General features: G+C 37.0%; 1 protein-coding gene across 1 annotated transcript; it reads left to right on the top strand.

The window, feature by feature from the left end:
• Positions 1 to 931: 931 nt before the first annotated feature.
• LOC109009157 (L-arabinokinase-like) lies at positions 932 to 26,322 on the top strand. The gene is made up of 29 exons (XM_018989541.2): positions 932 to 1,286; positions 1,608 to 1,715; positions 2,760 to 2,828; positions 3,202 to 3,285; positions 3,422 to 3,498; positions 4,039 to 4,105; positions 5,077 to 5,134; positions 5,257 to 5,324; positions 5,410 to 5,472; positions 6,183 to 6,236; positions 6,343 to 6,445; positions 6,529 to 6,638; positions 6,794 to 6,913; positions 15,371 to 15,427; positions 16,030 to 16,199; positions 16,289 to 16,457; positions 16,543 to 16,626; positions 17,605 to 17,730; positions 18,084 to 18,214; positions 18,287 to 18,368; positions 18,499 to 18,586; positions 21,444 to 21,487; positions 21,611 to 21,706; positions 21,801 to 21,877; positions 22,247 to 22,447; positions 22,737 to 22,902; positions 24,039 to 24,110; positions 25,163 to 25,366; positions 25,935 to 26,322. Exons 1-29 carry the CDS (start codon positions 1,179 to 1,181, stop codon positions 26,046 to 26,048), a joined length of 2,970 nt encoding a protein of 989 aa, XP_018845086.2. The 5' UTR covers positions 932 to 1,178; the 3' UTR covers positions 26,049 to 26,322.
• Positions 26,323 to 26,607: the final 285 nt, after the last annotated feature.

Here is a 26,607-nt window from a genome sequence, read left to right as displayed (position 1 = left end):
GAAACGGCTTTGTTTTGTTATTTGTATATTTAAAAAAAAAAAACCCAGGCATGAAACGACGTTTGAGTTATTTTTTTATATATATACTCATATATATAATTATATATATAAATATATATATATATATATATATATATAGGGTAGGGCAGGGGTCACCCCTATCTCGCCTCCACCCAGTTCGTCAGATACGGGCAAGGCCACCAGCCCCCTGCATCTGATGGAGGGTGGGCTCCGTCCCATTAAATGGGGGCGGAGTGGAAGCGGGGCGGCCCCATTGCCCAATCCTATCATATACCTTTAGCATATTGAGTATAAAATTCAAAACGGTAAAATGACGATGGGGTAAAATCTATACCACTAAATTTTGAAGTAATTGTGGTGATTTAGCAAAATCCACCTTATAGATAATCTTACAAACCCTGAAAAATACAAATCTTAGAAAATGAAAGAAAATTTCGAAGGTCAAGTAATTTTCCTTGATTTTTTAGAGTTATTATATATTAAAATCAATAGGTAAACTACACTATTATCATCATTTAAATAGTAAAATTTGATTTATTTTATTTAAATTTTAATATTTATTTTTTAAATTAAATTATGTTATATAAATACTTTATTATTTTTTACCCACCAACTAAATAATAGGGTTTTTTTTTTTTTTTTTTGTGTGGCCAAAACAGTATCATTCAACAAGAATTTAAAGAACCAAGTTGAAGCAAAGAGATGGTAATTTATTAATATCATATTATGTGTCATTTATTGATATAATTTAATTTATAAGATTTAAATTTTAAAATTTATTTTATAAATCAAACTAAGGTGGATTTAATAGTGTTTTAAAAATCAAGGTGATTTTAACAGATTAAAATCAAAAGCTCGAGTAAAGAAACGAAATGCTAAACGGTGTGCCCGAATCTACTGAGAAGAATTCGTCAAGGTTCTTTGGGAGTAGTTGAACCCTGATAATTCTGTCGTCTTTATATATCCGTTACAGACGTTTGTCCTCTCTGTCTCAAGCTATCCCTTTCGCTCTAACTAAGCGTTTTTATCTCCGCGCTCTTTATCTGTCTCTGTGTATGTATATATATGTCAATGGTATTACGTAGCTGATTGTTATCAGTCTTGAGAGAAGAAAAGAATTTGGATCGGAGGAAGAGAGAGCGAGAGACAGAAAGACAATGAAGAGTAAGGAAGAGAGAGATGGAGAATCGGCGTCGAGAAATCACCTGGTCTTCGCTTACTATGTCACTGGCCATGGTTTCGGCCATGCCACTCGTGTTGTCGAGGTCTCTCATTCCCGATTCAATCACCTTTCCCCGGATAATTCCTTTTTCCTCCTCCTCTCTCTCTCTCTCTCTCTTCTTATTTTCAAATTACCTCCTCTCGAAATTTATTGCTTCTTGATCAAGATTTTCTGTTTGATCTAATAATGTTATCATAGTGACGAAAAATGGTATTGGTAGCCTTTTCTATTCATTTTCCGAGAAAAATAATTTGAATTCTTAAAGTTTTTACGTCTAGAAAAACTCTTTGTTCGTGCTATTGGAAATGGATAATCGGGACAGATCTCATGAAGAATTCTACTTATGAATCTTTAAAATGCGTAGGTGGTCCGGCACCTTATTATTGCGGGGCATGATGTGCACGTGGTCACTGGTGCCCCGGATTTTGTTTTCACCTCCGAGATACAGTCCCCTCGGCTCTTCATTCGCAAGGTAACTTAACATTTAAGAAACAAAAACTTGTTTGTTTTCTTGGAAAATATTTTCCTAGAAAATGTCTGGGAAATTCATGGCTATATCAAAGGTGTATCTACCTCACATTAGGCTACTTTTAGACGTTGAGGTGATTTCAAATTATTTGAATTGATTTGTGAATAATAATATTTTGTAGGTCTTATTAAGATGTGTTTAAATATAAATAGATTAAAATATGTATTTGAATAAATGAAATAGATTGAAATGAGTTTTAATTTTTTTATAGAAAGTTTAAAAAGTAGTGAGTTCTTATTAATAATTGGTTTGAGATTGGTTAAAATCACTTCAACACCAAATTAAAAATATTACAAATGAATTCACCATGAATAATAATACTCTACCAACGTTGAGCTCCCGTTAAAGAGTGGCAGGTTTGGAGAGTGAGATGAGAATTTTATGTTTTATTTTAGTGTTTAAAATATTATGTTTTAGTATTATTATTGTATTAAGATTTGAAAAAGTTGAATTGAGATTTTAAAAAGTTGAATTGTTTATTATATTTTGTATGAGGATTTGAAAAAAGTGTAATGATGAGATGAGATGAGATGAGAATTTTGTGTCTCATCCCACTCCCAAACCTGCCCTTTGACTTCTAAATGAAATGAGAAATATCGCTTTTGCATATAAGTGACAACTAAATAAAATGAAATATGTTTTATATATATATTTATGGAAAATGCTAATCTTACCAAGAGTGGTTACTGAGACAATCCACCGATTTTTTTTTTTACCTTAATGGTTAAGTTTTTTTTAATGTGTTTATGATTTTTTTTATAAGTGTTTAAAGGAGTTAAAAAATGTTTGAAAAAAATACAAAATACAAAAGTTCATTTTGCACTAACGATACAATGCAAGGATGTTCAGACAAGGAGTGGACATGTCACGTCCAACATTATTCTTTTATCTGAGGGAAGTGGCTATGCAAACTTGTAAACTCCACTACAGAACTGATTATTAAATACGTACTCTGTTGTAGTTACGTCTTTCTGTGTGGAAAATCAGGTGCTGTTAGACTGTGGAGCAGTTCAGGCAGATGCATTGACAGTGGATCGTCTTGCCTCCTTGGAGAAGGTATACAGATATCATTCCCTGAGTACATAATGGTGATATGGCTTGACTTTATTCTCGTATTAAATGTTAACGGATAATTCATGGTGATTTTTTCCCTTAGTATTGGTTGTGTTTATTATTGCTACTATCATAACTATTAAAATAACGATTCGAACACAACTATTTTACAATTTTGCATAGCCGCCTTTTATTTTACAAAGAGTTGTAAAAAGAGCTGTGTTTGTATCATTGCTTTTCATTATCATCATTATTATGGTTTAATGTTGGCCTTGTTCACAAGCATGATTTTATTTATAAAGATGGATCTTTGGATATCTTTGATGGCTTCTGTGTCACCTTACATGTTATTTTCCTTTCTTTCCTGGTATTCCAGTATACCGAGACAGCCGTTGTGCCTCGGGTTTCTATTTTGGAAACAGAAGTGGAGTGGCTGAACTCCATCAAAGCTGACTTAGTGGTACTATGAAACTTCTCTTAATCGTTACTGAATGGTTATCTTATATTGCATTTCAATCACATCAATTTGGCCATTTCAAGATTCTGGACTAGAACAGAACCGTTTTGACAATTTTTTCATGCTTAATGGAAAACAGGTCTCAGATGTTGTTCCAGTAGCTTGTCGCGCAGCAGCTGATGCTGGAGTTCGCTCTGTTTGTGTCACAAACTTCAGGTCAGTCGATTTTTAGTGCTTATATCAAGGCTTCAGAACAATTGTCCTTATCTAAGTATACCTCTAATGAAGTAGGTTTCTTATATATAAAAAAGAAGTAACTCAATGTCTACTTCGAGTAGTGGTCATACCTTTTATACTTACTTGAAGGACAGCAAAGCTGTTTATGGAACTATTATTGATGCTGCTGTACTATAGCTTTTGTTAACCAGGGAAAATGATGCTCTATACTTGCCAACTCCTATTTTTTTCATTCTTGATTTCTCTTTTCAGTCCTAATTTTTATATTTATTTGTTTTGTCTATTAAGATTTTACTTTCTCATCCCTTTACTGGATTGTCTACAGCACCCACCCACCCCAGCCTACCACCTCATTCACTTCGCACAACCACTACTCCATATGGTCTTATAAATCTTTTCATCCAACCTATTTTGTCTGTTCCTTCCTATATTTAATCGGCCTTCCTCTTCACCCAATACATCGATTACAGCACTTGAGTTTTCTGCAATTTATATCCTCATATTCCCTACTATGTGCAGTTGGGACTTCATCTACGCAGAGTATGTCATGGCTGCAGGAAGTCATCATCGTTCAATTGTTTGGGAGGTGACCAAGAATTTTCTTATATCAAATATATTCTTGAGCTTTCTATTCTTGACTGAAAAAAATATGGTCAATTTCTGATTGCATCTTCCTTAGTTTGATTTATTTGGCCTCATTTGAGTTGATTTAGTATAATTTCTAATGGTATTGGCAAAACATAAATCAACTATCTCCAAAAGTGACGTGCTTTAAACTACAAGTATACTTGTTTTGACTCTAGCTTCTTGCATACTCATAATTTAAATACTCATGTCCTGTATACAAAATCACAAAGGTTGAACGAAGTATACTAAAATAGATCATAAATCGATGTCTATGTTTAGTAAGTAATACTTTCGTGCTACCAATTTATTCTGAATTTAATAGAGCTATTTTAGCCCCTGGAAGGAGAGCTTTCATGTATGCAAACACACTTTTTGGTCATTGTGGGATGTTCTTACCTACACCAGAAAGATATAAAGCAACGTTCTAGACAATTACTACTTTACTAGCTTCTTGACATTGATTACCTTTCCCATTGTTTTGAAAAATGTACTTGGACTATGGCTTTTGCACTCTTCAATAAAATTCTTGACCACTTAAAGGAAAATGTTAAACATTCCTTCCATCCTATAATAGATTATATGCTTTCCTTTTTGGGCTGTTCCAAAGTATATGTGAATTCCTAAGATGAAACCATTTATGCATTTAACTTCCCTCATTAACCTTAATTTGAGGCCACATTTTTCCAAAATGTGAACTTATCTTTCTTTGTCATTCTGAAAACATTAGAGGAAGAGTTCATTTCCTCAAAATGCATATCAGTTGTAAATCTTCATCTATTGTGGGAAGAAACTATAACATGAGGTAATAATAGCAGAGGATGTCTGTAAATTTGGTCATCACTTTCTTGGAGTTTTTAGTTTAGCTTTTGGCGTTTGCTGGGGTTATGTTTGTAGTGTTAAACTTGTTCAGTCTCTTGAAAATTGATATAGATAGCAGAGGATTATTCCCACAGCGAGTTCCTGATCCGCCTCCCAGGCTATTGCCCAAGTATGTTGTTGCATGACTACAAAGACTGGTTTTTGATTGTGCTCATTTAAACCTTCCTCAACTTGATGGACTGTACTGGGACCTCTTAATGGAGTTGTCTTAAAATATCTTTAACTTTGCAGTGCCTGCTTTTCGAGATGTTATTGACGTACCTCTGGTTGTGAGGAGGTTGCATAGATCCCGAAATGAGGTTTTGGCTCACAAAACCCTGCTTAATTCCTCATTGCATTATTTATTTCATGTTGCATTTTTTTTAAATGATTTATTTGTCTTAGGTGAGGAAGGAACTTGGGATTGGAGATGATGTGAAGCTAGTTATTCTAAACTTTGGTGGACAGGTGAGTAACCAATTGACCCTTTTTCATAATTTAAAGTGATGACTACAAGTTATGCATGATGGCTAATTTCCCGCACGCATTGCCCCTCTATTTATCTCTTGATAGATAACTGGTTGGGCTGTGCAGTGGCTGTATAATCTGTCACCTCCATAAATTTTTATTTTGTTATACAAGTTATTGCTAAACTAGTTAATGTTGTAGCACAATCTATGGTCAGGGTATGGAGTCTAGTAGCATGCACGCCGTGTGATTTCTCATGTGTTTGGCTGTATATTGTTCTCATTGATTGAGAAGATTGATGATAAAATGCTAATAGTTTGAATATTATAACAAGTTATTGCTAAACCAGTTATTGTTGTAGCACAATCTGTGGTCAGGGTATCAAGTCTAGTGGCATGCATGCTGTGTGATTTCTCATGTGTTTGGCTGTTTATTGTTCTCATTGATTGAGAAAATTGATGGTAAAATGCTGGTAGTTTGAATATTTGCTAGTCAGAGCCCATAATCTGGAACACGTTTTCTATTCAATCTGTCTGGAGAGATGCGAGAACATTATCAGTATTTTGCTTTCTCTATGTGGACGTTTTTGGACGTGTTGATAAGATGCCTCACGCATTATATGCTCGCTACCACTTCTCTTTGAATTTCAACTACTGTGCTTCCTTTATCAACTTCTAATTGTACTTCTATTGACTGTGTCTCATTTGCAGCCAGCTGGCTGGAAGCTGAAGGAGGAGTACTTACCTTCGGGTTGGTTATGCCTGGTATCGTTTGTAGCATATACTCTGCATCCTTTTCCTTTTCTGTAATTGATGTAATCATGCCATTGGGGCATGCCTTGGTAATGACATGTAATTTTCTTTTATTCAGGTTTGTGGCGCTTCTGACACCCAGGAGCTTCCACCAAATTTTGTAAAGCTTCCAAAAGATGCATATACACCTGATCATATAGCAGCGTCTGATTGTATGCTTGGTCGGTATGAAGTTTTTTTTTTGTTTGCTGATCTTAAACAAAGGGATATGAAATATATCTAAAAGAACCCTGCACTGTTTCAGGAAAAATAGGATATGGCACTGTTAGTGAAGCTCTTGCATACAAGTTACCGTTTGTCTTTGTACGCAGAGATTATTTCAATGAAGAGCCATTTTTGAGGAATATGCTTGAGGTATAACTGCTTACTTTATTTCATCATCTTCGTCATCATGTTTTGTCTTCTTTCTTTACCCTTCTGTTTTGGTCTCCTTATCATGTTAATCTCTTTCAGGAGATGCTTATCAAGAATCTAATATGCATAGAGATATTGTAACCTTTTCTGTACAGTATTATCAAGGTGGTGTTGAGATGATTAGGAGGGATTTACTCACTGGACATTGGAAACCTTACCTTGAATGTGCCATAAGTTTGAAACCGTGCTACGAAGGAGGCATCAATGGTGGTGAGGTAACCTTTTCGTTGCTCAAGTCTTACAACACCATTTTAGGAAAGGACTTCAAAGAGAAGGACTACTTCAAATTCTATTAATTTTTTCATTAAGCACTTCTCAAGTAATCAAAATTAGTTAGGGTTATGCTCAAAAACCACCAAGTGCTTGTGTAACTTACCAATTATAAGAAATAACTCTGATGTCTTGATTTTAAAGTAAGTAAATAGCTGAATTGGAAAGGGTTATCTATGCAGTGATTGTACCTTGCCCATGGCAACAGACCCATGCTTGAAATATGTAGAAAAGCCTGAACTTCACAAAAGTCAAATCAATGATATACAAACCCTTTTTAATTAAGTTTATACTTGGTCTTGTTATTATTGCTGACGTGGCACCCGAAAAGTTTGTCTCTCGACCCTGGTAGGCGATTAGGGTTGCGAATGGTCCTAGCCGCAGGCCCCTCGGCTGCGCCAGGGGGGGGGGGCAGGATGTTGGGGTATGGAATTTTGAGCAGCGAGTGACGGAGAGTTTGGAGAAGAGGGTGGGTGCTGTATCCAGTGGAGGTAGGGGCTTCGCAAACGTGGTCATGGACTGGCCTCAGTGCCTTCTTGAGGTTGAGATTCCATTCAGAGACCCAAAATTCGCAGATGGAGAAATGTTCTTCCTTTTCTCTCGAGCAGAGATCAACAAATTGGCTGAACCCTTCTGTTTATCGGTGGTTTTGAAATTCTTGCGAAGAAGGCCCTTGCTAGATCATGTATGCGGGTTCATCAAATCTCGTTGGGGATTGAGAGCTATGCCAGTTGTTGGGCAATTGAAGAAACCACGGAATATCCTTATTCGTTTATCCAACAAGGATGATTTTATCTCGGTAATGGCTCGGGGTAACTCTGAGATAACAGGAGCGCTGTACTGAGTATTTCATTGGACACCGGATTTTGTTAAGGAAGACGACTCACCGCTGGTTCCAGTATGGTTATCCCTTCCAGGTTTGCCCCCGGATTTCTTTCACAAGTCTATATTGAGAATGATTGGTGGTAGTTTTGGGAGGTATTTGAAGCGGGACAATGCAACGACGTGTGTCACTCGGCCTGAGGTGGCATGCATTTGCTTTGAGCTTGACGTATCTAAACCACTGAAGAATATTTTCTGGTTGGGAGTTCCGGGAATGCCATCTAGCCATCGTCTGGAGGTATTATATGAGGGGACTCCTTTGTTTTGCTCCTTGTGTAGAAAACAGGGACATGAGGAGAATCGATGTGGTCGTCGACAATGCGCGATTACAACTGGAGTTGGGAAGGATGATCAATATGAGGGAGGAAGAGAGAGGGCAAAAAAGGTGTGGAAAGTAGTGGGGAGTAAAATTATTAATGAGGAAGTGAGGGCAAAGGGGAGGGCAGAGGGAGTGGAAAATAAAAATGCTAATGATGAAGTGAGGCTGGTTAAGGATCAATTTTGTGTAAGGAGAAGGGAAGAGATTTTGAATGAAATTAATCAACGTGTAAACGGGGGGTGGAGATGGCTGAGGTGGGAGTTTTGTATGTCGATGCTAAGGGGGAAACTTGATCTCAGAGACATTTTGAGGAGGGAACGAGGAGTGGCAGTTTGAAGGATGGTTCTGAAGGGATTCATCACGTAAAGCTGCCTTTGATGAACACAGGGTCGCCTAGTTGGTTTGATATTTCAGAGGAAGATTCGGGTTCATTGCCAGTTAAGGATCAACTAGTTGCTCTTGATGAAGTGAGGGAAGGGTCGCCTTGGAGCTCGCTGAGAGTGGTGGATGAAGTGCTTGAATTTGAGTTGTCTAGATTGGCGAGTGTAGATGACGGTGGAATTAATAAATGGTGTTCGTTGTTTGAGGAAGAGCCAGATGAGGCTGTCGAAAAGGGTGCCAGTAAATGTTTTGATTTGGACTCGGAGTTGGATATTCTTCTAAAACGACTAAGGGGGGTGAAGAAAAAAGAGCAGTTGGGTGCCATGGAGAGAAAGACTTGGTCCAAAATTTTTTTTTAATTGTTATGAAGATTCTTATATGGAACATTAGGGGGATTCTTTTGTCGAAGAGTAGACTTCAGCGTATGTTGAATAAAAATAAACCATTCGTGGTGGCGCTTTTAGAACCTTTTCTTTCTTCAAATAAATGTCGGCGATGGGCGAGGTGGATGCGCCTTCAAATTTTGTGAGTAATGCCGAAGTTGGGGGTAAAGTCTGGTTGTTTTAGGCTTCGTTTAGATGTTAAACTGAGTTGAGTTGATATAATAAAATATTATTAGGATATTATTTTTTAATATTATTATTATTTTGAGATTTGAAAACGTTGAATTGTTTATTATATTTTGTGTTGGGATTTGAAAAAATTGTAATGATGAATTGAAATGAGTTAGGGTGAGTTTGATAACCAAATGTACCCTAATGATGATAGTTTGGATTTTGAGTTCATTTCAATGACTGGCCAAGTCCTGTCTGGATGGTTTGTGTGTGGAAATGTGAAGGTTTTGGTGTCCATTGTATATGCAAGTTGTTTTTAGAGGAAGCATATGGATTTATGGGATTATTTGTGTGATCTAGATGCGGATGGTGGGCCGTGGTTTGTGGGTGGTGACTTTTGTTGGGGTATATGTGGAGACTGGTTTTGGAGCTGAAAAAGTGTTTGTTGAAAATTGGCTCGACAGTTCGCTTGAGTCAAAGTTCGCTCGACATACCGCTCGAGCGAGACACAAACCCTAGTGTTCGCTTGACCCTCGTTCGATACTTCGTTTGAGCCAATGTTCATTTGGCTGTTCGCTCGAGGCACGCTCGACACTCCGCTCGAGCGAATTACGCAGTTTTTGCCAAATTAGGTTTCCAGCGCCACTCACTATAAATATATCATATTAGAGATGTGTTGGACGATCTCAAGCATATTTTGAAAGAGAACAATTGTCTAGTGAGTGCATATTGTGTGAGAGAGCAAAAAGCTCTAGAGAGTGTGAGTTGAGATTGAGTGATTGTAATCTCTTTTAGTTAATAAGATTTCTGCAGCTCTGTAGACGTAGAATGATGGCTGGATCGAGAAGTTCGACGATACTGATTTGGGGTACTGGAAGATGCAGATTGAGGATTATCTTTATGGGAAGAGGCTCCACCTTCCACTGTTGGGAAAGAAGCCAGAGAGCATGGATGATGCTGAGTGGACCCTGTTAGATCGACAGGTTCTAGGTCTTGTTCGGCTGACCTTATCCAAAACAGTAGCACACAATCTCAGTAAGGAGAGAACCACAATGGATCTCATGGCGACTTTGTCAGGTATGTATGAAAAGTCGTCTGCGAACAATAAGGTGCACTTGATGAAGAAATTGTTCAATCTGAAGATGTTGGAAGGTATGTCTGTAGCCCAACACTTGAATGAATTCAATACGATCACAAATCAATTGTCTTCTGTAGAGATTGAGTTTGATGATGAGATCAGAGCATTGATTCTGTCAGCATCGTTGCGAAATAGTTGGGAGGCCATAAGGATGGCTGTGAGTAGTTCAGCCGACAAGTCAAAACTGAACTATGATGACATACGTGACATTGTACTTGCTGAAGAAGTACGTAGGAGAGACTCAGGTGAGCTATCTGGTTCTGGATCGGCCCTGATTGTTGACAATAGGGGTAGAGGACATGACAGGTCAAGCTCCAAGAGTAGGGGAAGAGCAAGATGAGATCTGGACAGCAGATCACATGCTGGAGTTGTGGCAAGTCGGGCCACATCAAGAGAAACTGCAGGAATCAAGAAAGTGCTGAGGATGATACTGTGAACGTAGTGGCAGAAGAAATTCATGATGCCATACTTCTTGCAGTGCACAGTCCGATTGATGATTGGGTGTTGGATTCAGGGTCTTCGTTCCATAGCACCGTACATAAAGAAATTATGCAGAATTATGTTGCTGGTAATTTTGGAAAGATGTATACGGCTGATGGAAAGGCATTAGATGTAGTGGCAGTGGGTGATGTGCATATCACACTTCCAAACAGGAGCGTGTGGACTTTACAGCAAGTGTCTATGTTCCAGATCTGAAAAAAAACCTGATCTCTGTTGGACAGCTTGATGACAACGGTTTTGTAATAGCGTTCTCTAGAGGAGTTTGAAAGATCATTGTGATGGTCTTAGCGCATGGTAAGAGATCTAACTCTTTGTATTTAACATCAAGCTCCAGTGATGTGCAGGGAAATACAAGAGTGCAAAAAGACAGGCTTGATCGGGCGAAACATGTGAGGAAGCCAAATGGAGTCAGCTATGGGAGTTGTGAATCGCCCTGTGGATGTGCTGACTAAGGGTGATGCATGTGGAAGACTGAAGTCAAGCTTGACTTCAGTCTGTCTTCTAGCTTGAAGACGGGAGCTGTGAGCTGCAGAGATGATAGGGCTTAGCTGGAAACAGTGGCTGGCATGTGGAGACCCAGTCTCCAAGTGGGAGATTGTTGGGGTAATGTGGAGACTGGTTTTGGAGTTGAAAAAGTATTTACTCGAGCGAGACACAAACCCTAGTGTTCGCTTGACCCTCGCTGGACACTCCGCTCGAGCCAATGTTCATTTGGTTGTTTGCTCGAGATGCGCTCGACATTCTGCTCGAGCGAATTACGCAGTTTTTGCCAGATTAGGTTTCCAACGCCATTCACTATAAATATATCATATTAGAGTTGTGTTGGATGGCCTCAAACATATTTTGAGAGAGAACAATTGTCTAGTGAGTGCATATTGCTTGAGCGAGCAAAAAGCCCTAGAGAGTGTGAGTTGAGATTGAGTGATTGTAATCTCTTTTGGTTAATAAGATTTCTGCAGTTCTGTGGACGTAGGCAATTTGCCGAACCACGTATATTGTGTGTCGTGTTCTTGATTGTGTTGCTTTTACTTTATTTGCCATCGTTGGTGTGTGTTTTTTGCATAACATTTTACAACAATTTTAACATTGTTTGTAGTGATGAGGAGAAGGTCGGGGGCTTGTTGCAAGCACCTCGGGCTAGAGAGGATTTTAATTCGTGTATTCAAGATTGTGGGCTCATTGAGATTCCTTTGGCGCGGGGGTGGGGATAAATTTTCTTGGTGTAATGGAAGGCTTGGAGGAAGGAGGATTTGGGCTAGACTGGACAAGGTCTTGGTAAATTCTTTGTTCCTTAATACTTTTGGAGATGTGTGTATGGAATATCTTCCGAGAACTTCTTCGGATCATTGTCTTATGTTAATTTATTTAAAGATGGAGAGGAGGAGTGGGGTTAAATGTTTCCGATTTCAACGGATGTGGGGGTCACATGAGGATTTCTTACTGCTGGTCCGGGAGTGTTGGAATCAGAGGGTTGAGGGTTGTGCTATGGTGGGGGTGAGTAAAAAATTGAAACGAATGAAGTAGGTTTTGAGGAGGTGGAATATTGAAACTTTTGGGAGAGTTGAAGTGGAGATTAAAAATGTGGAATAAAAAATTGTGGAGCTTGAAGAAATGCTTGGTGTTGAGTTCTCTCAAGAAAGGGAGAGTGAGCTGTTGTTGTGCAAACTTCGGCATTTGATGTGGATTAACCGGGAGAAAATTTTGGGTTGTCAAAAATCATGGTTTTTAGATTGGCACCAATTATTGGGGGAATTGTTTCGTTGGAACAGGTAGCCTTTATTCGAGGTCGTAGTATTTTTGAGAATATGACTATTGCTCAAGAACTTATTCATGGTTTGAATCGGAAGACGAGAGGGGGTAATGTGATGATGAAGATTGATATGGCAAAGGCTTACGATCGAGTTAATTGGAGGTTTTTATTCGAGGGGCTAAGGTGTTTGGGCTTTTCAAAAAATGGAGGTCTCTAATTTTTAACTCTATTTCTTCTCCAGTCTTTTCGGTCATGTTAAATGGGTGTAGTAAGGGATTCTTCAAGCCATCTCGAGGGTTACGCCAGGGGGACCCTCTTTCCCCATATTTATTTATTTTGTCGGATGAATTGCTCTCTCGGATGCTTCGACATGAATTTCAGACTGGAAAAATAAAGACGTTTAATTCGAATGAGGGAATAAGGATATCTCATTTGCTCTACGCGGATGATCTTTTGATTTTTGCAAATGGTGGTAAGGCTTCTATTCGGAATTTGATGGGGGTCATTCGGAAGTATGAGAGTGTATCGGGTCAACTTGTTAACCCAAGTAAGTCTTCTATTTTTTTCTCAAAGAATTTTGTCTATGGTCGTAAGAGACAACTGATGCAACTTTCGGGCTTTATAGAAGGGGATTGACCTTGTGTGTATTTGGGGATGCCACTTTATGTTGGAAGAAGGACTTTGAATATGTTTGATCCTTTATTGGCAAAGGTTCAGAAAAAATTTGTGGGTTGGAAGAGTAAATTACTTTCTTTTAGAGGAAAAATAATTCTTATGAAGCATGTTCTTTCTAGTATGCCCGTACATTTGTTGTCAGTGATGGACTTGCCTAAAGGAATTTTTGCTAAGTTGAAAAGCATTTTTTCGAATTTTCTTTGGGGGGTCTAGTGCGGAAAAGAAAAAAAGGAAATGGGCTTCATGGCGTTGTATTTGTTTTCCGACGGATGAAGGAGGATTGGGTATTCGGGATCTTGTGGAGGTCCGAAAGTCTTTATTTTTGAAGTTCGCCTGGAAATTAATTTTGGGAGGCTCCCTATGGTCTGATTTTTTCAGGAAAAAATACATTGGGGATGGTCAGATTGCAGCGCCTGAAGCTTCAGTAAAAGGTTCTGTTTTCTGGAAAATATGATGGAGTTATTGCTGTTGATGCTCAGGTGGTCGAAGTGGATAGTTCGAGAGGGGGCTGTAAAATTCTGGTTTGATAATTGGCTTGGAGAGGAACCGATTGCAGCTTCTTTACCAGTTGTGGGTGATCCAAACTTGCTTGTACAAAATGTATGGAAGGGGTTGGGATGGAACCTGGAGGTAGCTCGGCAGTTGGTGGATGAAGAAATGGTGCAGAAAATTTTGCATTCAAACGTGCGGGTTAGGGAAGGGAGAGTTGGAACCTGGAGGTAGCTCGGCAGTTGGTTTGGCAGCATACAGTTGATGGAATTTTTTCTACTAAGTCGGCTTGGCAACTTATTAAATCTCGTGGAAGTTTGTGTCCTTGGAAGAAATGGTTATGGCAAGATCATGTGCCAAAGAAGATGTCGTTTTTGTGCTGGCGGGCATGTCAAAATGCAATCCCGGTTGATGTTATTCAACAACTTGGTATCCCGGTTGTTTCTAAATGCCAATGCTGCGTTGCAAATAAGGTTGAGACCTTAGATCATGTGCTTTGTGATGGAGAGGGACCAAGAAAGGTGTGGGATTTTTTTGCGGAGTTGTTTTCTGTTCATTTACCAAGCTCACGTGTATGGGCTGATGTGGTGAATGTGTGGTGGTGTCAGGCTTCTTTATCCTCGCAGGTATGCTGGCTCCGTGGTATTGTTCCCATTCTCATTTCATGGGCTCTTTGGAGAGATAGATGTGAGGCGTGCATGGAGGATGTAAGGTATGATTGGAAGAACATCATTCGGATGGTTAAATGTTTTATTTTAGAGACATCAGGAGGCTTGAGATATTTTAAATCAATGGGTGAATATGATTTGAGAATTATGGAAGCTTTAAATTGTCCAGTGGTGCCCATTTGAATAAGGCCACCAACGTTAGTTGCTTGGAAACCTCCTTCAAGGGGATTCGCCAAACTTAATGTAGATGGTTGTTCTCTTGGCAATCCTAGGATGGCTGGTGGGGGGGTGTGATTCGGAATGTGCAAGGGAGGGTGCTTGGAGGCTTTGCCCATTGCTATGGCCAAGCAACAAATACCATTGCTGAATGTAGAGCCTTTGTGGATGGCCTTCATCTTTGTCAACAATTGGGGCTGAGAGATGTGTTGGTGGAGTCGGACTCTAGTGTGGTGGTGGGTTGGTTTATCACAAGAAGGTGCAAATATTGGTAATTGTGGGATTTTTGGGAGGAAGCACAATCTATTATTTCTTCTCTTAATGTTCAGTTTAAACGTGTGTTTAGGGAAGCAAATATGGTTGCTGATTTTTTATCAAAACATGGGGCTAGTGGCGTAACTTGGGATTTTGTTGGAGAGGAGTTTGGTCTGGGGAGACTTAAGGGGCTTATACGTACGGATAGAATGGGTTTATCTTATGTTAGGCGTTAGGAGGATTGGGAGATTTGGTGGTTTTTGTTTTGGGGTTTTTTATGGTTGTAATTATGGTGATTCCTCCGCCATAATGAGGGTTTTTTAATAAAATATGGAGGTGCTATCCTCCTTCAGGCAAGTCACCAGGTCTGGAACTGTTGAATCCTGCTTCTTTAGAAGAAATCTTCAAATTTCATTTGCCAGTAGGTTCTAACAAGGAAATAGTACCTTGTTTTCTAATTCTTACGAGATCTTGATTTGCAATTGTTTTTTTGAGGACATCATACAGTTTCCTGTTATTTCAAGATGATACGAATTGGTTTCACAATTGTTCCTGATGCATTTTATAATTATAGGTAGCAGCTCAAATCCTGCAGGAGACAGCCACTGGAAAAAACTATACATCAGATAAGGTAGGTAGTTGAACGTTTGATATGATCTTTATAGTCTGGGTTCTGGCTTTCGGTAATTTTTGAGGTGCAAGTATTTATTTTTCCTCGTCATTAATGGGCGGGATTAAGTATCTATTTCATTACTGTCATGTATGTGGCAATCCTCTTAACAAAACTGTTTATAAAAAAAAAAAATTAAAAGTGAATTTCCGAACACATTGATATCTAAATTCGGTTAAGTTTTTTTTTTTTTTTTTTAAATTAGGGATATAATCTGGTTGTATAAAAAAACAAGATATCCTTATTAGTCAATATAGAGTAGAGGAATATCTGATCAAATCCTAAGATGAATGATTCCGATGCATGTGTGCTTATGACTATTAGTGTGTGCGTGCCCACACATATGTCAATCTATTGATATTAGGAAAACTGAAGAAGAATTCTGTTGATGATAGGTTCACTACCTGCGATTAAACCATGAACCATTGAAAGAAAATATGTTTAAAACAAGAAGAGTACTGTTGTAGGACTCACATTTATTTTAAACAACAGCAGAAACTTTTATTTTCCAACAGAGAACAAGACTCGTGTTCTATTTCCATTTTTACCGTGATGAAATGCAGCTTAGTGGAGCAAGAAGATTGCGTGATGCTATCATACTTGGGTTTCAACTTCAAAGGGTCCCAGGACGAGATATCTGCATCCCGGAGTGGTATGCAAGTGCTGAAAATGAACTAGGTATTTCTAGTGTACCAACTTACCAAAAGACTGAGATGAGCCCCCTAATGAACTCGTGAGTTTCTCTCCCTTTCATGACCTTTTACTTTGTTTGTAAAATGAATGTTCCTACTTTGCTCACATCCTTTCATTTTTTCAACCAAGATGCACCAAAGATTTTGAGATTCTTCAAGGAGATCTTCAAGGCTTTCCAGATACAATAATGTTCTTAAAGAGCTTGGCAGAATTGGATACTGCTGATGAGTCTGAAAGGAATGCTGAGAAGCACCTGATGCGGGAGTGTAAGGCTGCTGCTGGACTCTTCAATTGGGAGGTCATCTGCTTCTGTGTTCTAGCTGTTTGGAATTTTGACAGTGTATTGTGATTTCATTTGTTTTCTTTCTCAATTGTGGCTTCAGGAAGAAATCTTTGTGGCAAGAGCACCTGGAAGGTTGGATGTTATGGGAGGAATTGCTGACTATTCAGGAAGCCTTGTCTTGCAGGTTAGATTTCTCAGTTTGCCAGTTTTTCTATTTTATGTCTTAATGGGCATACTATTTTCATTCAGTGCGCCTTCATTTTTCTCACATTTTATTCTTTCTAAAAAGATTCTGATATATTTTTCCCAACTTGTTTTGGTGGCATATACACTAACTCCTCTTGCTTAAATTAATTCACATACACCAAACGCTTCCTATAAACATATTCATACCATTAGGTTGTTTAAGAAGGAAGGAAAAGAAGTTAGTAGCCACGTACTCAAAGATTGTTCTATTCATGGTGTTGTGATTAAGTGTATTAGTTAATAACTTTTTAAGTCATAATGATGGTCATGACTAGCACAAAGAAGGTGATATTTTTTTGATATTTTAGATTAATTTCTCGTTAGGGAGAAGATGATGTAGATTTTCGTTTTTTGGGCATGTAGAAGTTATATTCACATTGATGTTGTGGCAATATGAAAGTTGAAGCATTTTTCTATAGATTTTATATCGAGCTTGGGGGAAAGTTCTATTGGAAGACTTTAATTACAGATTTTTTTGGTATAGGGTTATCATCTTTCAAGTAGTACGCCCATTTCTTCACTATCAAATTATCAATGTCTTGTTTGTTTTCAATGCAAAATCAAAATCTTTGATGTAGTGTGGCTTCAACACACTCTGTTTATAAACATTAATTTGTATGATTTCTATTTAAAATTGAACCATATTTTCTCCGAAAGTTAGAGCTTGTTCACAACATGTTGATTTCGAGTCACAAATATGTTGCTATATTAGAACCTGATATAGATGTAGCAAAGTTTATAGGAACTCCATTTTTCCTTTGCATCAAGGTTTGCCTAGTTCCTTCAAAAGGTTTGTCTAATGCCATAGAGCTGGTACTATTGTTTTCTTGTTCTCTTTTGAAGTCCCTCCCTCCTCCCCCTTATACTTTTTCCTTTTATTTTTTCCTTTTTATTCTTTGTATCTGCTCCTTTGCAGATGCCAATAAGAGAGGCCTGCCATGTTGCCGTGCAAAGGAATCATCCAAGTAAACACAGGCTTTGGAAGCATGCCCTGGCTCGGCAGCAAGCCGAAGGACAAGGATCAACACCTGTCTTGGAAATAGTATGTGTAGGCATTCAAATGGTTGCTAAGATCTTTTTGTTAAATCTTTCATCTATAGAAAGTGGTTGATTTTTCTTTTCTGGGATGGTGAATTAGTCATTTATATCGTCCCTCCCTGGGAACAAAAACCATCTTCTAAACTTTCTTGGGGGGCTTCATCCGAAAAAACAAAGGTTATGGCTAACTGATATTGCCCATCATCATTTTTTTTGTTTATTTTTGCAAGTAAAGAGGGGTTCTTTTTTAGCAGAATGTAGACTAATTTGTAAATTTGAGTGGTTGAAATTTAGTCAGACTATGACATAAAGTGTGTCAAAAAGCAAAAACTTAACACCACCTTTTGGCCAAATCAGGTGTCATATGGTTCAGAATTGAGCAATCGCGGCCCAACCTTTGACATGGATTTATCTGACTTTTTGGATGGAGAGCAGCCAATGTCATATGAAAAAGCAAAGAAATACTTCTCACAAGATCCTTCCCAAAAGTGGGTCACTTTTTTTTGTTTGATTATCTGTGATTATATTACAATATTCTACTAAATTGGTTCCTGTTGTAGGTGGGCAGCATATGTTGCAGGGACGATTCTGGTTTTGATGACAGAACTAGGTGTACGCTTTGAAGATAGTATCAGTATGCTGGTATAAGTTGCTCCTTATCTTGTAATAGTATATCTTGATTCTTTCATAGCCATTGCTGACACCCCTATGACAAGCTAAAATTTGATTACATATACATGCTGTATTAATTTCCAATATTACAAACATACAGGTTTCTTCTGCAGTCCCTGAAGGCAAAGGTGTATCTTCTTCTGCCTCTGTGGAGGTTGCTAGCATGTCTGCCATAGCTGCTGCTCATGGTAATTTGTTGTTCGAATATCCCAGAGTTAGAAAACTGTATTTTATGGACTGAATTTTGTTAGCTCTTCTCTTGTTCATAAAAAAACTCCACTTCTCTCAGAAGAAGGGATTAGTAATCAATTGAGTGCCAGTCATTTCTATTACTGCAGGCATCTTCTTCTTGTAGGTTTTACATCCCTGCTACCTTAGATAATAAGCAGAAGGTTTCCTTTTCTCTTTTTCTTTTTCCCAGTGCCTAATTGATATACAAACATGAGCTGCCTCAGCAGGTTGACTTCTGCTAACTCTCTTATCAAGTATTATATTACTCTTAAATTAGAGATCGTCTATAATAGGCTGAGATGAACTGAATGCCAAATGCCCAAGTTAATGACTATATACAAATAACCTTCTTTGGTGGGACCTGCTGTAACACCCCGTTCCCGTAGGATAGAGATGTTATTAGCATTTATAACTTAGTGCCCGGTAAAGAGATTCATATCCAGAAATACCTCATTTATTGAAATTCATCAAAACGTTAAAACTAGATTGAACATGATTGTTTTAACAACTAAACGTAAAATAAAAGAACACAAACTAATCCTATGAATGACATAAAAAGGAATCTAATTCTTGTGTGAATATCACTTATTCATTCCTAAGTCTTTGTACTAGATCTATTCCTGGCCATCCAACTCTGCATCATCATAGACATCATCTGCAAGAATTAGACATAGAAGAAAACAAGAAGACAAACAAACAAAATGAGTCGAATACTCAGTAAGTAGCACATCATACCGTAAAATATAATTTTTGTAACATACATTTCATTTCTATGAGACTCTTCAAAACATACCTACAACTTCATAGATTACAATCAAACACGTAACATGACTTTCTGAAGGATTTTACATACGTATATCATTATAGACTCACATAGCAGATGTTTTAATCATTGACCAAAAGCGGAAGCATACATAATCGTGGCAAACATGTAATCGTGAATGCATAATATCTTATTTATCTTGTCTTATCATGGAGTGAAACACGCTTGGGTCCGTGTTTCACCTAACTTGCATAACATGGAGTGAAACACGCTTGGGTCCGTGTTTCACCTAACTTGCATAACATGGAGTGAAACACGCTTGGGTGAAACACGCTTGGGTTTTTCACTTAACTTGCATAACATGATGTGAAACACGCTTGGATCCGTGTTTCACCTAACTTGCATAACATGGAGTGAAACACGCTTGGGTCCGTGTTTCACATAACTTGCATAACTGGAGTGAAACACGCTTGGGTCCGTGTTTCACTTAACTTATGGTTAACCACGCTTGAGTCCGTGGCACCGTAATATTTCTTAACTTCCTTAATGCATGAAAATTTATTAGGTTTTCATGAATATTTCTAACATAGCATATTCTTGTACATGGCATAGCATAACATGGCATAATATGTCATATTCTTGTACATATCATAGCATGGTATGTCATATTCTTGAACATGGTATAGCATGACATAGCATGACATAGCATAACATGACACTTCCTTATACATGGCATAACATAACATGGTACTTTCTTATACATGGCATAACATAATATGATCTGAATATTTTATGACATTTCATGGCATACATAATCTAAGTACTACATGAACATGGCTCGCATAATATGGCTATTCTATTACATGGCATACTTACTTGAATTACTACATGAATATCTCATTGCTTTCATATGATTTTTAGTAACATTCAATTAATCAAACAAATTTATTCATTCAAGCATAATCTCATATTCCCTCAAGATCATGAAAGGAATCTAACATTGGCTTGTCTCTTAGCGTAGCGTAGATAACCATCATAAGCACATCATATTTTCATATATGACAATAATATTCACAATACGCATACATTTATATGATCATACTATTTACTACCTCAAGACATATCTAATAAAACAATAACAATAACAATAACAAAAACAATAATAATAATAATAATAATAATAATAAATCACACTTTTGGACTCGGGGTGTTACACCTGCACTAGGCAATGGTCAATTTAAATATCCTTATCAAATTTTTCTTTGAAGTGTTGGTGTGCATGCATGCATGGGGGCGGGGGGTTGGGGTGCATTTTCAGTAATTTGCTCTGGGAAATGTGTAAGGTTGGTTTAGGGCTCAGAGCTAGAATACTTTCTATCTGAGCCATGTAACCCACCACCACGCTCTTCCCCACTAAAAGTGAGATGTAGCCTTGGAGAAATTAAAAATGAGAGGTAACCACTCAGAGCACCATGGGGCCTTGGAATGCCAAGTGTTCTATAATTTTTCAGGAATTTTTCAGGCACACTTTTCCAGTATCTTGAAGATGGAATGAAAATGAAATTCATTTTGCATGGTTGAGAGCCTGAAGTTTATCACAAAAAAGCATGACTGCATAAGAGAGCTTGGTGAAAACTGGATCTAACTGTCATTGTTGAGCATGGCTTCTATATACTTTGGATTTATCAATTGAGAGTCATGAATGCAGAGGAAAGTGGATCATTTGAGCTTGAAATTCAATTTAAAGTACCTCAACATCAACCAGTATTAAGTTCAAAGGAAATGCCTGATCTTGAATTCTTCCAGTTGGTACAACATATATAAGTAGGTTTTGTCCTCGGAATTCTACCATGATTTCAGGCTTGAAACATGATAATTTATGAAGTATGCTTGTGTAAATATTAAACATTATCTCTTGGCTTTCCCCTTCCATTAGTAGATTGTTCAGTATGTGTGGTTGATTAGAAGAACAGCTGCTACTTATTTCTATTCTACCTTGGAGAAGCATTTGGAGAAGTAATCAACTTGAAATCTTCTACTATACCTTGCAGGATTAAGCATCAGTCCAAGAGATCTTGCTTTGCTCTGCCAAAAGGTCTGACATTTTTGCACAACCATCTGATTAATATTATTTCCTTCATTCTAATATGCTTAATTTCTATGAACCTTGTGCATTCATGTTATGCTATTTCATTTATTATTTCATTTTGTTGATTAGGTGGAGAATCACATTGTTGGTGCTCCATGTGGGGTGATGGACCAGATGACTTCAGCATGTGGTGAAGCCAACAAACTTCTAGCAATGGTGTGCCAGGTATGCAGAACTAGTTCTGCAGGAAAATAAAAAACAACTCCACTCTGGTTGTTTTACAGATAAAAAACTGATGTCAGAACTTGAATTTATGCAGCCTGCTGAGATAATTGGGCTTGTAGAAATTCCTAGCCATATTCGATTTTGGGGAATAGATTCGGGAATACGACACAGGTAATACATCTATTAATATCCTTTATACCCATTCTACTGATATATGTATGCTTGTCGCCATAATTGACATTGATTTACTTTCCTTGTTTGTGTGATTATCATGGATGAGTAAAGCTGAATTGTGCTCACATATGCTGGATCGTTCTATTAAAGCTTCCATAATCTCACATCGACATGTTTATTCTATGTTAATGATGGTGTGCTTTCATGTAAATGTTATCAAATGTATTTAACCTCTTAATTCCCACGTTCTTCTGTCAAAGCCTTTGAGAGTTATGACTATCCTGTATCACCATAATTTATTTACACCTTTTCTCTCTCGTTGTTTAAAAAAATTTTATTCCAAGTTTAACCGTACTTCTATGGCAGTATTGGCGGTGCAGACTATGGATCTGTCAGAATTGGTGCCTTTATGGGTTGCAAGATGATAAAGTCTATTGCATCTTCTATGTTGCCTCAGTCACTGCCCAGTGCTAATGGGGTAAACGTTGATGAATTGGAGGATGATAATGTTGAACTACTTGAAGCTGAAGCTTCCTTGGATTACTTATGTAACCTGTCACCTCACAGGTATGCCCTTTTATAAAGTTTACCTTCTTAAGATATTTTAAAAAAACACTGCTTTCTCAAGCCTTAGAGTGAAGAGATCAAATAATAGATTTATTTTCTGAAGTTTTGGTCTCGTGGCCAGTTCCTTATTCAGATACCACCTTTTGTGCTCAAAATTATGGCTCTAACATATAAAAAAAAAAAAATTATGGCTCTAATGGTTAGATGATCCAAGGTTTAAGTGGGATCATTTTTGGTTGTCCAACTTTGAAGTTAATATGGATTCTTCCTTTCGTAACTTCTATTACAGATATGAGGCTCTTTATGCTAAGATGCTTCCAGAGACCATGCTTGGCGATACATTTCTAAGTAGATATGGTGATCACAATGATTCTGTCACCGTAATTGATCATAGGCGTGACTATGGAGTGAGAGCGCCTGCTAGACATCCCATATATGAAAATTTCCGGGTCAAGGTTAGGAATGCTTTTAACTGTTTTTGATATTTCAAGAATTTGCATTACGAATATAATATGGATTAATTTAGTTGTTGTGCTTTATGGAAAGAAAGATTTATTCAGAGATTGATTGTTTGTTAATCCAGAAGGGAGAGTTTTATAATTAATTCATAGATTTATTGTTTTCTAATTTAGAGTGATCTTTTTCTGTAATTTGATCTCTGTGCGCCCGTTTGCAAGATTCGAACCTTGTATCTCCCTTTATCTCACTCCACTCATTTACCACTAGTGCACACTCAGTGGATCACATCTAATTTGCTTGAATTAAAGGTTTGTTGGTTTTCATTGTAACTTGCGATGTTGACCTTGTAGTTCTTAAGTCCTATTTATATGACTCATGTAAGTGCACTTATCCTATTATGACTGATTCTTTAAGAGTCTGTTAAATAAGTTATAATCATTAAGAAGCCCGTTGAAATATTTTGAGTGAATTCTCTATATTAGATTACTGTTTTCGCCTTGCAAAATCTCTATATTTAATGGGTTTTGTTAGTAGTTTTAATTAGTTTCCTTTGTTTCTTCATATAACCATTGTTTTGAATGCTCCTGTATATATCTCTGAGAATCTGTTCATTGATCCATTTCCAAGTTTATGTTACTTTGAAATGGATTTTTAAACTAATGAATTGTTAGGCTTTTACATTTCAAATCGAATTGCAACTCTTTCTCTTCTACTCTAAATGCCTCTTTTGGTGCCTTCTTTTATTATGTTGACAAGGGCACAAATTCATCACTGAAATTAATTTTACAAGAACGACCTCCACTTGGATGCTGGTCAATGTATCAAGTCCCTGTCTTACCTAAGCAGAATCACCATCACCACAGCCCAAGTACAATGGTTCTGATCGGTCTCCTATGTGCTAATATAAGAAGTGATAATTTTGCTTATGTTACTGTAATCCATGATATTCTTGCTTTAAACTTTCACCGATGGTTTCTTTTCAGTGTATTATGGAATTTATCGCCTTATGGCATATAAAATACTTAAAAATTAAATGTGCAGCAGATTTCTCGTATAATTGAGTTTGTATTGCTATATTGCACGATAAATACTTGCATATCAGCTGAGTTACTTACCTCGATTGCACTTACAGGCCTTCAAAGCACTTCTAACCTCGGCAACTTCAGATGAGCAGCTTATAGCTCTTGGAGAACTATTGTATCAGGTATATGCAAATTTATGGTTGATAAATAGTTAAGTGAACTTAGTTTGAGAAATCCACCTATGCTTAGTTATAGGATGCCTCTAAAGAAACTGGTGTTTTCTGGAAAAATTAAGATAAATTGGCATTGTACCCATATAACTCAGCCCCTTTTATTCCTTACATGATTGAATATTTTATCATGGATCAAGAGGACCTTTCTGCAGTAAACACATGAATGATACTCTATCAGGTATACCATTCTTTCGAAGGTTCGACTTTGTAACCCTTAAAAATTTGAACTTGATATAAATGACAATAAGACTTTTGCCAACATGATTGGTTGGCTACTAGAGAAGATGTCAATTTAAATGCTGAAAGTAGCAAGGAGTGTGATGGGTTCGGCCTTTTAGGCCCCGTTTGGTTGATAGACTCAATTGAGATCAACTCAGTTCAATCTAATTTTAAGTTGAGTCTAACATCTAAACATTCAACTCTCAAATTATTAAATTCATCTCAACTCAAAACCTCTTTTTCACATGGAACCTATAACCATTTTCAATTCAACACTTCTTTACATACGGAACTCATAAACTTTTTCAACTTCTCATAAATATATATAAACTCATCTTAACATTCAAACACATTTAAACTCATCTTTGGTGGACCTCACAAAACTCACTCCACCATCTCAACTCACTACTATTCATAAAGAACTCAATTCAGCTCAACATCTAAATACAACTTTAATGTTTAGGACAAGAAATGATTAAGTTATGGCCTTCATATATAGAATCTTTTGCACTCTGTTTGCACAAGTTTTATCCCATTGCGGACGAAATTTCCGATTACATATTTTAAAATAATTATCCGCTTTCAAGAAATGGGCGTCTTGATCTTGTTCAGAAAGAAACGGAAAAAAAAGAATTGAGTCTTGATCTTCTTTTATATACATACATTTATTATCTAAGAAAACCAAGCGAAAAATTCTGGAGTTATGATTCTCATATTGATTTCCTTCGTGTGGGAAATAAAATGAAGGAAATGGTTCTTGAAATTTAACCATATTTTTGCAGTGTCACTTCAGCTATAGTGCTTGCGGACTTGGCTCCGATGGAACCGATAGGCTTGTAAAGTTAGTACAGGAAATGCAGCACAGTAAGCTATCTAAATCTGAAGACGGGACGTTATATGGAGCCAAAATCACAGGCGGAGGTTCCGGAGGAACTATTTGTGTAATTGGCAGGAACTGTCAACGAAGCAGTGAACAAATTCTTGAGGTAATTTTCTTCCCTTTTCTTTAAGAGAAAAAAAATATACTATAATTTTACACGCGAGATAATTAATTAGGAGACGTGCTTTTTTAGATGTCAAATTACAATCTCTTCGGAGGAGACTTTTAAGCCTCGTTTGTTTTCGTAGATGAGATAAATGAGATGAGATGATATGAGATGAGTTGAGATTAAAATTAAAAATTAAATAAAATATTATTAGAATATATTTTTTTGATATTATTTTTATTTTAAAATTTGAAAAAATTGAATTGTTTATTTTATTTTATGTAAAAATTTAAAAAAATTATAATGATTAGATTAGATAAATTAGGAGAAATTGTGAAAATAAACGAGACCGAAATGTGCCAAGCTACAGCTTGTGGTTGAAAAGATCCACATATTTCATATTCTTCTCTAGTTGTTTGCATGGCCTTTCCAAGTGTTGTTCATGGCTAAGCATTATAGTGCTAGTCATATGGTCATTCAGTGGTAGGTTGTCATTTACTGAATACTGATGAATCTTAATAGATTGAGCTGAAATAGACGGAATTATGTTTTTTTTAATGCTTTTCAGGTTCAGAATAGATACAAAAGTGCGACGGGCTATTTGCCATTTGTCTTTGAAGGCTCATCACCAGGAGCTGGGAAGTTTGGCTACTTGAAAATACGCCGTACCAAACCAAATTAACATTAACTTTGAGGAATAAACTGATTTGGAAAACAATTATGGTACGAACAATGCTGTTTTTCATTTTAGATTTTGTCATATTCATCACACATGGTAATGTGACACATATCAATAAATTTTGTCACATTAACATGTTGCGGCAAGGGATGATAAAATACAGAGCGAATAACAACATTTCTTTTATTGTATATATTAGAAATAGGTTTGATAAGGGTTTATTTTATTAACTCTAATAAGAAATCAATAAATTATTGTTTTTAATTTTGACCTCCAATAATCCAGCTTTTTCCATGGTTTTAATTAGTGCCTATTTATGATTGCTGCCTGTAATAATGTTTTTCGTTGTAGAACTATTAAAAAGTTTTTAACTTTTAAAGTTATTTACTCTTTAGTGAACATGCTCATATAAAGTATTTTTAAAGTTAGGATAGTTTTAACGCTATCGGTGAAAAATTTTCAACAAAAGCTTCTATTTTTTGTACTTTTTTTTAAAAAAGTAACTTTGCTTTTTAGGTACCTAAAACACTTTTTTTGTAAGTTTTTTTTATTAATCAATAGG

This window comes from Juglans regia, chromosome 8 (genome assembly GCF_001411555.2).
Source record: "Juglans regia cultivar Chandler chromosome 8, Walnut 2.0, whole genome shotgun sequence".
NCBI classification, from domain to species: domain Eukaryota; kingdom Viridiplantae; phylum Streptophyta; class Magnoliopsida; order Fagales; family Juglandaceae; genus Juglans; species Juglans regia.
This window is presented reverse-complemented; position numbering and strand designations above follow the sequence as displayed.